This window comes from Lytechinus variegatus, chromosome 11 (assembly GCF_018143015.1).
Source record: "Lytechinus variegatus isolate NC3 chromosome 11, Lvar_3.0, whole genome shotgun sequence".
NCBI lineage: Eukaryota > Metazoa > Echinodermata > Echinoidea > Temnopleuroida > Toxopneustidae > Lytechinus > Lytechinus variegatus.
The window spans coordinates 31,615,586-31,629,217 of NC_054750.1; the positions used below are offsets into that span (position 1 = coordinate 31,615,586).

Consider the following 13,632-nt stretch of genomic DNA (forward strand, 5'->3'; position numbering starts at 1 on the left):
TCCTATACAAACTATATTTTTTTGATAACTTCGTATTTATTTTGTGAGTATTATTTATCATTTATTTATTTTTTTCTCATTTGATTACATATATCTGTATTTGTACTTTGTTATTGGTTGTGTTATCTTTTTTTGAGGGGCCCACATTGTACAAGCATTGCTTTTTAGTGGGTCCCTCCATTTCCATCTTAATTTAATTTCTATTGAAAAATAGTATACTTAGTTAAAACCTCCAATGTGTTGCCCATATTGTGTGTTTTTGTCACAACATGTGTATTATTATTTTTGTTTCTCTGCAACGGATACAAATACTTATGTTTATATATGGTATACACCTTGTTTTTGTTTGATGGAAGTGAAATAAATAAAATTGAAATTGAAATTTAAACTTCATTTTTTAAAATGAATTTTTAATCGTGTCATGTTTACACACGCGTCTATGGGAAATGTTTTACGCGCGTGATCACCATATTAAAGTGAGCTATCGACGCATTTGCTGACGTATGATATCAGGGACAGCGCAAGGGTATGTTGATGGGGGGGGGGGGGGGTGAAGGCCCATTTTGTTCTCAATATCACTATAAGGGTTGGGCGACAATGTCTCATTCGGAATGAAGCTGTTAGTCTGCAACCTTTTTTTATGATTTTCTTTATTCTCTCTTTCGTATGCAACTCCTTATTTTTCATTTTTATTTATTTTTTTATATTTTTTTTAACACATTAGGGTTGGTTGCCCACTATGTGGCACAAGGTGACTCATTTAAATAGATCTTTAGAAATAATTGATAAGAATTGAAGAAGAATATGACTAGTGATACATATAATTGGATTCTTATTAAGAATCAAACACGAAACTGTTTAGGAAAAAGTTTTAAGAAGAAAACATTGCAGCGAACGAACTATTCATATATATTTCCTTCCTCAAAATCCATTTTAACGTTTAATGCTCTTTAACCATTACTTGTATAACGTTGCAGTTTTGAGAAATAGGGGTGACGTAATGTCAAGAAAATCGGATTAACCAAATTATTTTACAAGGATATTATTAACCGTGTACATCCACGTGTGTATTGTCTCCGTTTGTATAAAAGAGAGATACATACTTGTTATGTCTTTCTGATTCTCTCAAAACGATTAGGGTAAGATCGAGAACGTTCATGATTTTAATTTGACTTCATCAATCTCACTGCTCACCCCAAAAGAATAACTAATTATCATACCGCTAATTGATATAAAAAACAATGATCTGATAATAAAAGAAATAATCATTCTTAAAAATAAATCTTTAAATAGCTTGCCTGGAAGAAAATTCCAATATATTTTCGAACTACACCAATCGTATCTTTTATATTTTTCTTTGTAGTTCTGGAATATAAAAAGAGCGACAGTATTCTTGGAAAATGCATTTGGTTGCCACGCTTGTCTGGGTTACCATCTTGTCTACCACCGCCTTGGGATGGACTGTAAAGGAACTCGGTCACATTGACATCCCTTTCGCAGCTTTCACCTCCGTCATCCCAGATCCGATCACCGGGGTGAAAACGGTGACGATCAGCACCTTCAACCCTATCCCCCGAACGACCGATGACATCTTCATCATACGTGACGTCAGAGCTCAGCTCGCGTTCCGAGGAGCAGATGCCTTGGAGACGGAGGTCTTGGCGAGTGGGATGTTATGGCCGAATGAGGTTGAAGAAATACCAGGTAGGAGCGTGGCTGATTTTGAACTCTAAGAACGAGGATTCGATGAGTGAGATGTTATGGCCAAATGAGATTGAGGATATACTTAGTAGGAACGAGGTTGAGTTGAGGTTTGTGAATGAGGCTTTGGCGAGTGGGATGTTATGGCAGAGTGAGGTTGAGGAAATAACAGGTAGAAACGAGATCGAGTTGAGCCTTGATATTGAGGTTTTGCAATGGCGAGTGGGTTGTTATGACCAAATGAGGTTAAGGAATTACCAGGTAGGAACGAGGTCGAGTTGATCATGAAGAATGAGGTCTTGGTGAGTGGTTTGTGACTTATCATTGCCAAATGAGGTTGAAGAAGGACGTCTGAGGTAGGAATGAGATTGAGTTGAGTTTATGGGAATGAGCTCCTAGTGAGAGGTATGATATAGTCGATATAATGTGGATGAAATACCATGCAGGTAGAACAAGGTTGAGTTGAGTTTTGAGAATTAGGTCTTGGCGAGTGGGTTGTGATGGCCAAATGAGGTCGAGGAAGTAAATACCAGGTAGGAATGAGATTGAGTTGAGCTTTGGAAATGAGGCCTTATTAGTGAGTAAGATGATAGTCGACTTCGGTGGATGGAATACCAGGGAGGAACGAGGTTTTGCTGAGCTTTGAGTATGAGGACTTGGTCAGTATGATGTTGAGGCCGAATGAGGTTGAGGAAAGTTTGAGCTTTGAGTATAAGGCGTTGGCGAGTGGCCTTATGGCCAAATGAGGTGCACGAATTGAAATTCCAGATAGAAACGGATTGGGCTGATAAATATATTGTTTTCTCCAAGCGATAGATGAAAATGCAAAATTAGTATTAAGTATTCAAGATTAAAGCATTATTCTTCTGCCTGTAGATGTCTTTCCCACAAAATTTGTATCGATTTTAAATACGGAATAATTCAAAATGATATTTCCATTTTTTTCCTTCCTTGCATCCAAGTCAAATTTCAACAATATTATTGGATGCTATGATTAAAAATGATAAAATATATACCGATTTAACATGATATCTAGTCATTTTTAAACCTCATTACAGTGGGTTATATAACTTTGCTGCAAATGGAATTCAAATGCCTACAATCGCCTAATAATGACCGAAAAATAAATGTCACATTATTTCAATTTCATTTGAACATATGAGATGGTATTGCCAATAATGTATTTACCAGAATGTTGTCCCTTGAATCAGGGGCGGATTTAGGATTTTTGTAAAAGGAAGGGGGGGGGGGGGCACATATTTCGATGAAAATTTAACACGCAAAAAAGAGAAGGTTTTCACCTAAAATTTCGTTCAAGAAAAATTTGGAAAAAAAATATAGGGGTTCAGTAGTTCACTGATCTACTCTCTAATTGCAAAAGAGTCTAGTCCGTAATTACACTCCTCTTGGGGTGATACTAGGGGGTCAATCCCTTTGAAGTAAACTGTACACACTAAACATGCTGGGCAACATACTGTCGACTGTGTTGAGTAATATATGTTGGTAATATATATATATATATATATATATATGTATATATATATATATATATATATATATATATATATATATATGTGTGTGTGTGTGTGTGTATGTGTGTGTATTCTGAGAAATTATTATCCAATTGAGTAAATTTAGTACCCAATTATTAGTATTTGTTACCCAGTTTGGACAGATTTTAACCGATATTTGTGTGGACAGTACAGCCCAGGGTTGGTGAAGAGTGCACATCCTTTTAGAGTGCATTATGACTCCTTTTGGTCCATGGTCCCAAAGCCCCCCCCCCTATTTGAAAGCCAGAGCTACCTTCTTATAGTTAGGTGCATGTTCCCTATGAAATACTTGATTTTAAGCCCCTAGGGTGACTATTTTACTTATTTCTTTATCAACATTGTTTCACTTTAAATACACATTCTTGGATTCTATAACAGAGGAAAGCATGGCCATATTCTCCAATTACACTCGTCCGTTAAATTGATAACCAGTATAGTTATGAGAATATTCACACATGGTGACAGCTAGTTATCGATAAGGATGGTATAGCCTCACAGTTGATGCAGCTGAGGTAAATATAATATTAGGCGGTAAATAGATAAGAGTAACCACCAGATAAATCCTTGCGTAAGCTCGGTAACCTTTACCATTACATTTTCCGAATCTCAATAGCGTCTTCAATCTTGGCCATGCTCAGTTGGTATAAGTGCATCTAAAAGAAATTAGTATCAGGTTTGCCTTTGGATAAAAGATAAAATATCAGATACATATTCCAATGTTACTTGTTATACTTATGTAACAAATTAATCGCCTTCAAGTGTAATCGTGTGTCCGTCGTGGTCTAGTGGTTCTGACTCTCGCCTTTGAAACAGAGGGTCGTGGGTTCGAATCGTATAGCCATATAATGTTTTCCTTAATAAAGACATTTATTCACACATTGCTGCACTCGACCCAGGTGAGGTGAATTGGTTCCCAGCAGGATTAATTCCTTGAATGCATGAGCGCTGAAAGGCAGCTCTAGCTAAAGCCGGGGTAATAATAATAACAACGCGCTTTGGAATAGAATATTTCTAGATAGATGGCGCTATATAAATGCATATTATTAATATTATTATTATTGCATGCACTGAGCGCCTGTGATGGTAGCTCGAGCTATGACCGGGGTAATAATAGCAACGCTTTGTATCCTCTGGCAAAAAACGCTTTTTAAATCCAGGAATTTATCATTATTATTATTATTATCATTATTATTATTATTATTAGTTATTAGCATTATTATCATTATTATTATTATTATCGTTTTTGTTATTATTATTGTTATTATTATTATTATCATCACCATTGTTATTATTATCATTAATCACGAGGGGAAGGTGATCTCGATTCTCTCATATAATAAAAACGCCTTTGTCAAAAGAAATATGAAAATAATCGAACAAAAATAACAGATTGTATAATTTCTTGAGGTTTTGTTTTGCAGATGATGTATTCGGTCGCCATGGTTTATGGTGGGTAGCCAATGGCTTCTTAGTTCCCACTAAAACTGACGGAAATATCGAGATCATCGAGGCAGGCAACGATACTTCATGTAAGTTTAATTTTCTTCATTAAAAATGGTATACATTCTTTGCACCGTCTTGCCCTTGTTTTAGCCTCTATCGTTTATATCATAGTCTCAAAATTGAAATATTATGATTATTATCAGTTTAAGTACTCAAAGCAACGATAATCTTAACTGCGAATGACTTATGCGGATGACTGATGAGTTTGCTATTGTCTTTTGAATTCTCTTCTGCTGCATGTCGTCATCAGCTTTATCAAAGGCCTATATTGATTTTATTCATATTGTGATTACTATGACAGTGAGGTAATCTTGCTAATCGTCTTTGTCATCTTTCCCAGATGCTTGGGAAGCGGGAACAGAGGATATTCACCTTAAGTTTGTATTGTATTCTATGGATGATGAAAAAACTCGACAATGATAATAAATGATTTAGATAACTATTTAACTGTAATAATGATCATGATGATTGTAGGTTAAGAATCGAGTCCCAAGGACATGATTGAACTTTTGATATCTACTCCCATGTTAAATCTATATAAAACATAAAGGTTTGTCCGCATGATGACACAATTATCTAAAAGTTTATTTTAGTGATGTTTTTAAAGTATAATTTTAACACCCAGTTTGAAAAACAACGCCTATTAAAATACGTGACCGTCTGGATGTTCACTACGTTCTGATTTTTTTTTTACATTTCCAGTAGGACCAGCTACAACTTATGACATCACATCCCGAATCCTCGATACATCAAGATGGTTCTATCACCGAGTCGTGTTCGTCGACATGGATCAGGATGGTCTAAAGGACGCCCTCACATGTCGGGCCTACGTTCCAGTCGGTAATCCTTTCATCATGCATCAATATAAAATATCTGGATAAAGATTGTTTGTGGCCGCATACACCATATATACGACTTTGGAGCTACGCATGACACCAATGACAGTATACACGCGAAAGAAAAAAAAGAACTTTGTGTGCGCATGACCTTGTAAGAACTTTTAAGGGGAAGTTCGTCCCAACGAGAAGTTTATTGTAAAAAAATAATGAAAAATTTTGCCGATGGAAGGTTTGAGACAAACAAAGAATAAAGCATAAAACAGAATTTTAATCATTCGATTTGTAATGTATATTCGAGCAGCTTTCCTACATCGTATGGTGAATAAAAAATCAATGAAAAGACATTTTCTCAGAAAATTGGAAATTGTTATCATTGTATGTTCAGTATATCAATATACAAATCATTTGACACCAATTTCTAAAAAGAAACCAAAATAAGTTATTACGAACAATTAAAAAATTGAAATTTATACATTTTATATTACATAGCATATGGGGCAGCTGCTCTTTTATGACGTCATAAATCCAAAACTTTAAAATCTAATAACTTTCTTAATCTTTAATTATTTTCCCCAAACCTTCACCAATATTTTGCATTATTTTTACCGCTATTTTTACAACAAACCTTTCGTCAGGGTAAACTTCTCCCCTTTAAGTGTATCCTTTGGCCTCAATAGAGCTCGATTTGCTTCATCCATTTTGTTTTTAAATACCGATATTATAATGCTAAACTCCTACTTTGACTACAGCCTTCTAATCGTATGCCTAAAAGAGGTTGGTCAATGTTAACTTTTTGGTTTGTTGTTGTTTTTATTGTTGTATAGTCGGAGAAGTGAAGGCAGAGATGGTCTGGTTTAAACATCCTCAGATTGGTGATCCCCTCTCCAAGCCATGGGAGGAGAAAGTCATGTTCACTGGACCCGACGCGTTCTTTAGATATGAAGAGCTACCAGTCCCCGGATCACGCACCGACAAACGCTTCTCCATTTTCAGCACGCAGTATTTTGCGGAGCAGCTGGTTGTTTCGTGGTCAGAAGGTAACATGAGGGCTTTTCTTTAGCGATTCAGCACTGAAAAAAAAACTGTCATAAGCTACTAAAATCATTGTTTTAATTGGCTGAGAGCAATTTTTGCCGGAAAAACACTAGAGTTAGGGGGATCATGAAACGCTAGACAGTAGTCCTAAAAACTAGTTGTATTCGATGCCTTGTAAAATAATTCAAGTTTGATGATTAATCCTCCAGCAAATCAAACACCATAAAACTGGTGTAACCATGGTAATGATGTAAACACTCTTTAAAGGAGAATGAAACCATTGGAAGATAGCTTGTGTGAAAACAGAAAAATCAAAGAAACAGATCAACGAAAGTTTGAGAAAAATCGGACAAATAATGAGAAAGTTATGAGCATTTGAATATTGCGATCACTAATGCTATGGAGATAGCAAATTGGCAATGCGACAAAGATGTGTGATGTCACGTGTTAACAACTCTCCCCATTACCTTAGTATATATTTCACTAGAATTGCCTCTTTTATCACATCTATCCATAAATCATGTGTTCTGTTTACATGAGGGCATGTAATACATATTTTTTAAGAATACATATGGATAACGAGTTTGTATCATCATAAGAAAAAGCAAAAAGATACATTTTGAGGGTATTTTATAGTCCACCAAAGGGAAAGTTGTTCATCAGTGACATCACACATCCTTGTCGCATTGCTAATGTGAGGATCACCATAGCATTCGTGATTGCAATATTCAAATGCTCATAACTTTCTCACTATTTGTCCGATTTTTCTGTTTCTATACAAGCCTATTTGTTCCAAAGGTTTCATTCCCCTTTAACAGTATTTTTTTATTAATGGATCTATTATCACCTACAAATAACAATATATGTTTCTCTAGAGTTAATGATTTTATCAAAACCACTTTATCGCCAGGGTGAGATTCCATAAACTGAGGTTGTTTGATGAGCTTGGGAAAGATGATCCTTGTTCAAAATCTTAAATTTCATGACTGAGCAGTGGCCACATATTCAGAATATTACAAATCACACGAACCTATTTATCAAAAATTTGATTGTACATTTCAAAACTAAGCTTTTATGACTTACCAATTATTTTATGATTTTACCCCTGGAGACTGTACGTTTTTGTATTGACCTTGATCAGGTGTTCGAGCCGATTGGACTAATATCAAACATAGAGTGATAGACAACGTACCAGATGAGAGGTTCTTTGAGTGTGAGGTAAGGACGGGTATTATAAGCAATCTACCAAGATCCCTCAGGCACTGGAATAATAGAACTATTACACACTGATGTCATCGCGGCGCCATCTTAGAGGCTGAAGTAATTGCTTTGCATGTGTTTGTGATTTGCAGATGGGCGGGATGGCGCATCTCTGACAACCCGTTTACTCGTATCCCTATATCCTCTATGGGAGGGCGCTATGAGATTGTGAAGTCATATGTGGTTCTTACATGCAATGCATTATGGAGCGGGGTGCTAATACAGTGCGAGCATTGGTGATCATCTGGGGAGAATTTCATCAACATTTAATATCCGGCAAATTTTCAGATCTGACAAATTTTTATCTTATTTTGTCTTAATTCGCTAATAAGCAAATGTGTTTGGCCGATTGGCAATTTTCGGTTAAAAACGGACTATGTCGGAGAAATTCCTTTAATAAAAAGTTCTCGGGAGCCGTTTCATCAAGCTGTTCGTAAGTTAAGAGCGACTTTAAGAACGACTGAAGAACCTTTCTTACGCGCATAACCATCGCCTATAAATATACCATTTACCACAAGAAAGGATCACCAGTTGTTCTTAAACTCGCTCTTAACTTACGAACAGCTTTATGAAACATCCACCCGGTACACCATACTGGCCAGTGCATGCCACTGCTTATTCAAAATTGATTTCGGAAATTATACATTTCTGAGATATAAAATATACATAAGTCTTATTGCTTCTGAATGATATTTAGATAGTAATAATAATGCTGCGGTGTTCAAATAGACTTAACATATTTTGATCGTTGCGTTCGCTCACTTCAATTCTCCGCTATTTACAGATTGTCGATTTAAATGGTGACGGAAGGCTCGATCTTTTAGTAACTGCAAACAGGTGAGCATGGTCACTCAATTCTTCTTTGACCATGAACAAAAACGACTGAAGATATAACTCTTCCCGAGGGGCGGCGCAACTGACAGGGGAATGGGGGGGGAGGGGAGGGGTGGGGGCTGGGTTCGTTCTCCTTGCTGTCGATATATGAGGGTAAAACGCACAACTTATTATAAGTGATGTTAACACCTGACACTGTAATGATAGTGATTACCTATTGCGACTTATCGTTAGACGTGATAGCGTCTAGCTGAACGACACATTAGGGGAAGGCGGGGTAAGTTGAGCATAGGGGCAAGTTGAGCCACCAGCCCCAGGCCAATAATGAATGAGTCAGACATTGTGGTGGTGTCATGTATTGATGACCCATAGCATAACCCCTCACCCCACCACATTGTTTCCAACTTTGAAACAAAAAGTAGTTTTTTGGAGGGAAAAATATGAATTTCAGCCAAAAAAGTAAAAAAGAGTGTGAAATAGATAAGTGCTTCATAAACACACACGTCTTTAAGTATAATAAAGACATGATAACAACATTATTAGTCCAGGTATGGATCTTCATTCTTGTCATAGTCTTTTATATGATGGATCCATAATAAATGTGTGGATACAAAATTATCGCACTAAGTTCGGACTGGGGTAAGTTGAGCCAAACAGCATGGGGCAAGTTGAGCCATGGTAATTCCTATGGTAATGTATCTTAAAAACAAACAAACCATAAAAATCGATTGAAAAGCAGGCTGAAAGGAGCAAATTTACATGACTGCTCTTTTCCTTTTACAGGATGTTAGTATTTATAGAGAATTAGCAAGTGAAAAGACTTTAAACAAAAAATTGACATGCTGGTTCTCCCCCATACATTTTGTACATATTTTTTGTGGCTCAACTTACCCCAGAAGGTGGCTCAAACTTACCCCATATATGGGGCAAGTTGAGCCATTTGACATCGTTTTTTTCAAAGGTCACGATGACTTTCAGTGTGGGGATAGAAAGTTATATATAGGTGGAAAATATTTCAGAAGAATTAAATTTCAAGGCAAGGTACTTATTTCGACAAGATTATTAATCATATCAATTCTAACATGCAAAAAGCAAAAACTGTCACAACTTACCCCGCCTTCCCCTACTGATCATCGGTCATTAACTTGAATTGTAGCGCGAGCTCCCCACAAATGGGATTTTAGAAAATTTCAAATTCACAGCGGTTCCGCCAATTCTCTTTGTTTGACTAACCTTTATCTTGCTTCATTCCCAATCATTGTTAATTCTTACAACATTCAAATTCATGTCGGACAATTTCTTTGTGTGCTATAATCCCAACGCAAAATCATGCTCCATTAATATTGCTACTTCTTCATGTAGTCCTTCTATACTTCGATTTCTACAATAACTACTACTACTACTACTACTACTACTACTACTACTACTACTACTACTACTACTACTACTACTACTACTACTACTACTACTACTACTACTACTACTACTACTACTACTACTACTATACTACTACTACTACTACTACTACTACTACTACTATACTACTACTACTACTACTACTACTACTACTACTACTACTACTACTACTACTACTACTACTGCTACTACTACTACTACTACTACTACTACTACTACTACTACTGCTACTACTACTACTACTACTACTACTACTACTACTACTACTACTACTACTATACTACTACTACTACTACTACTACTACTACTACTACTACTACTACTACTACTACTACTATACTACTACTACTACTACTACTACTACTACTACTACTACTACTACTACTACTACTACTGCTACTACTACTACTACTACTACTACTACTACTACTACTACTGCTACTACTACTGCTACTACTACTACTACTACTACTACTACTACTACTACTATACTACTACTACTGCTACTACTACTACTACTACTACTACTACTACTACTACTACTACTACTACTATACTACTACTACTACTACTACTACTACTACTACTATATATACTACTACTACTACTATACTACTACTATACTACTACTACTACTACTATACTACTACTACTACTACTACTACTACTACTACTACTACTACTACTACTACTACTACTACTACTACTACTACTTCTACTACTACTACTACTACTACTACTACTACTACTACTACTACTACTACTACTACTACTACTACTACTACTACTACTACTACTACTACTACTACTACTACTACTACTACTACTACTGTATATACCTTCATAACTAATACCACTTGTAGTGTTTCTTCTTTGGTGAATGCTCCTGCCACTTTTAAAGGTCAAGTCCACCTCAGAAAAATGTTGATTTGAATCAATAGAGAAGAATCAGACAAGCACAATGCTGAAAATTTCATCCAAATCGGATGTAAAATAAGAAAGTTATGGTATTTCAAAGTTTCGCTTATTTTTTAACAAAATAGTTATATGAACGAGCCAGTTACATCCAAATGAGAGAGTCGATGATGTCACTCACTCACTATTTCTTTTGTTTTTTATTCTTTGAATTATATAATATTTCAATTTTTAGGAATTTGATGATTAGGACCTCCTTGCCTGAAGCACAAAATGTTAGAATAATGGAACTCCAGTGTTCAGGGAGGATTGAAACTTAAATTCACATGACAATGATGAGTAAATCAAAATATTTCATATTTCATATAATAAAATACAAAAGAAATAGCGAGTGAGTGATGTCATCAGTACCCTCATTTGCATACCGACCGAGATGTGCATATAACTGTTTTGTGAAATAAACCGAAACTTTAAAATGTCATAACTTTCTTATTTTACATCCGATTTTGATGAAATTTTCAGTGTTATGCTTGTTGAATTATTCTCTTTTTTTTATTCAAATCTAGTTTTTGTTGGGGTGGACTTGTCCTTTATTAGTTTTACCTTTACAGTTACCATCACTTTGCCACCGCTTACATACAATTCTTTTACTTGAACATGGCTTCTGTGCCTTTCTTAATTTTCCTTTCTATATTCTCCATATCCCTAGTGAAACCAATGGCAAGTTGTTAGCCTACGAGATCCCTGACGACTGGGAAAATGGTATCTGGGTTCGACAGGTGCTCGCTGAAGGCTTCAAACCTAACAGCCCTATCACCGTAGAGGGCATGGGTTCACCCGGGGTAGCATTCACAATCAATCCGGACAGCAGCACCACAAGGTTTGTTCCATTCAAATATTTGAATTTATTTGTTATTCATTATATTTCCATTATATTTTTTGTTGTTTCAAATCATATCAAATAAGGAAATGAACAAATATTTGTCAGTCATTGTATTGTGATGATTTGGAGACGCGTTCTAATTCAATGCAAACTTAACCCAAGAAGGTATGGTCTTTAAAAAAGTCACCGAACCCTCAAACAGAAAAGACCCACTGGTTATAATACTTCGATGTTTTCTCTCATTTATTATTCTTTGTCACATCAGGCGCAAACCAATGATCACCATGGCAGGCGACGATGACAGCAACGTATACATTTTCGAAGCCGTCAATGACGACGACGTCAACGACTGGCGATACACTAAGAACTCGATCTTCGTTGCCGAACACGGAACGGTTGGCTCTATGTCTTTTGCTGACGTCACCGGTGATGGCTTGGCGGAGATCTTTGTTCCAGCTTACACAGACGGTCGGCTCCACGTTCTGACCTTTGAACCTTAAATTCAAAACGTCTGTTAAGAGGCTCGTAGGAGAAAGATAGCAAAATATCGATTCTGATTGGTTAAAAGTTACTCCCGTTATGATAGCAAGTATATCGTTCTTATAGTTCGATTAGCCTTATCATTTCGATTTTCATTCTGATAAATGTTCTGATTGGTTCGAGAAATAATAAAAAAGGAGATGTTTATGATGAAGCGTTATTTGAAATATATTTAATGAAAAAAATGTCAGAAAAACAATGAAATTCATTCCAATCTTTATTAAAAAGAACAGAAATAGTCATGTTAGCACACATCCTAAAATAGATTGAGCAAGTTGTAATTAACCGGTTTTACAAATTTAACTGCATTCTTCCAGATTATGTTTTATCACTGATTGATGAATGTGAAAAATATGAAGTGTAATGAGATAATATCTTTATATTACATAAATAAAGATTTTTAGATATCAAGTTCATGGAAATAACCTTCGAAACGTTGCACACTGTAAACCTTTGGTAATATCTTTCCCTTACCAAATGACAAAGTGATCTAAAGAATATAAAAAAGATTGTGTTCTATTTTGGACCAAGATAAGATTTTTTGTCATTTGTAAAGAAAAGAGAAAGTAGAATTATTTCAAAGAAAATGTGTTTTTAAGACTCGAAAGACTTGATCAAATGATAAATGCTAACAATTAAAAGTAATAAATGAAAGTGATATGTGTAAGATGCATTTTTGATGTTGATTTCTGATTTTTACCCCCAGTAATAAAGTGATAGAAAGAAAGGTAGAGAATCAGAATCAGACATAAAGTGGGGCTTCGAGAAAGCGGGAGAGAAGAGAGAGAGAGAGCTAGAGAGAATGAAAAAGAGATGGATGGAGGGGAGGGGGAGATTACTAACCCTTACTAAACTGGGGGGGGGGGGCAATTTGACAACAAACAACAAATTTCATCACTATCGCGCTGCTCACTGACTTTTACTATCAAGTCTTGCACATCTTTTGAGACCAAAATTGCGACACCTGGGGACGCGGTTCTGAAATTACGCAACATTTTGTAAGTGAATGTCAGATCCGAAATTGCTCAAAAACGTGATTCCGTGTACAAAGTCAATGCAAATTGTGTTTTTCGACCAAAAATCTTAGATGTATGATTACTATTACTTTTGTTGGTTTAAATGGATTTATTTTATGCTATTTATGATCGTAGAA

The 13,632-nt window shown here is 35.8% G+C and overlaps 1 protein-coding gene across 1 annotated transcript; it reads left to right on the forward strand.

Moving 5' to 3' along the window:
- The first annotated feature begins 1,040 nt into the window (after positions 1-1,040).
- On the forward strand, positions 1,041-13,143 carry LOC121423970. Its single transcript, XM_041619525.1, has 9 exons — positions 1,041-1,139; positions 1,364-1,704; positions 4,676-4,783; positions 5,460-5,597; positions 6,421-6,633; positions 7,773-7,849; positions 8,676-8,728; positions 11,766-11,936; positions 12,205-13,143. Exons 2-9 carry the CDS (start codon positions 1,401-1,403, stop codon positions 12,437-12,439), a joined length of 1,299 nt encoding a protein of 432 aa, XP_041475459.1. The 5' UTR covers positions 1,041-1,139; positions 1,364-1,400; the 3' UTR covers positions 12,440-13,143.
- Positions 13,144-13,632: the final 489 nt, after the last annotated feature.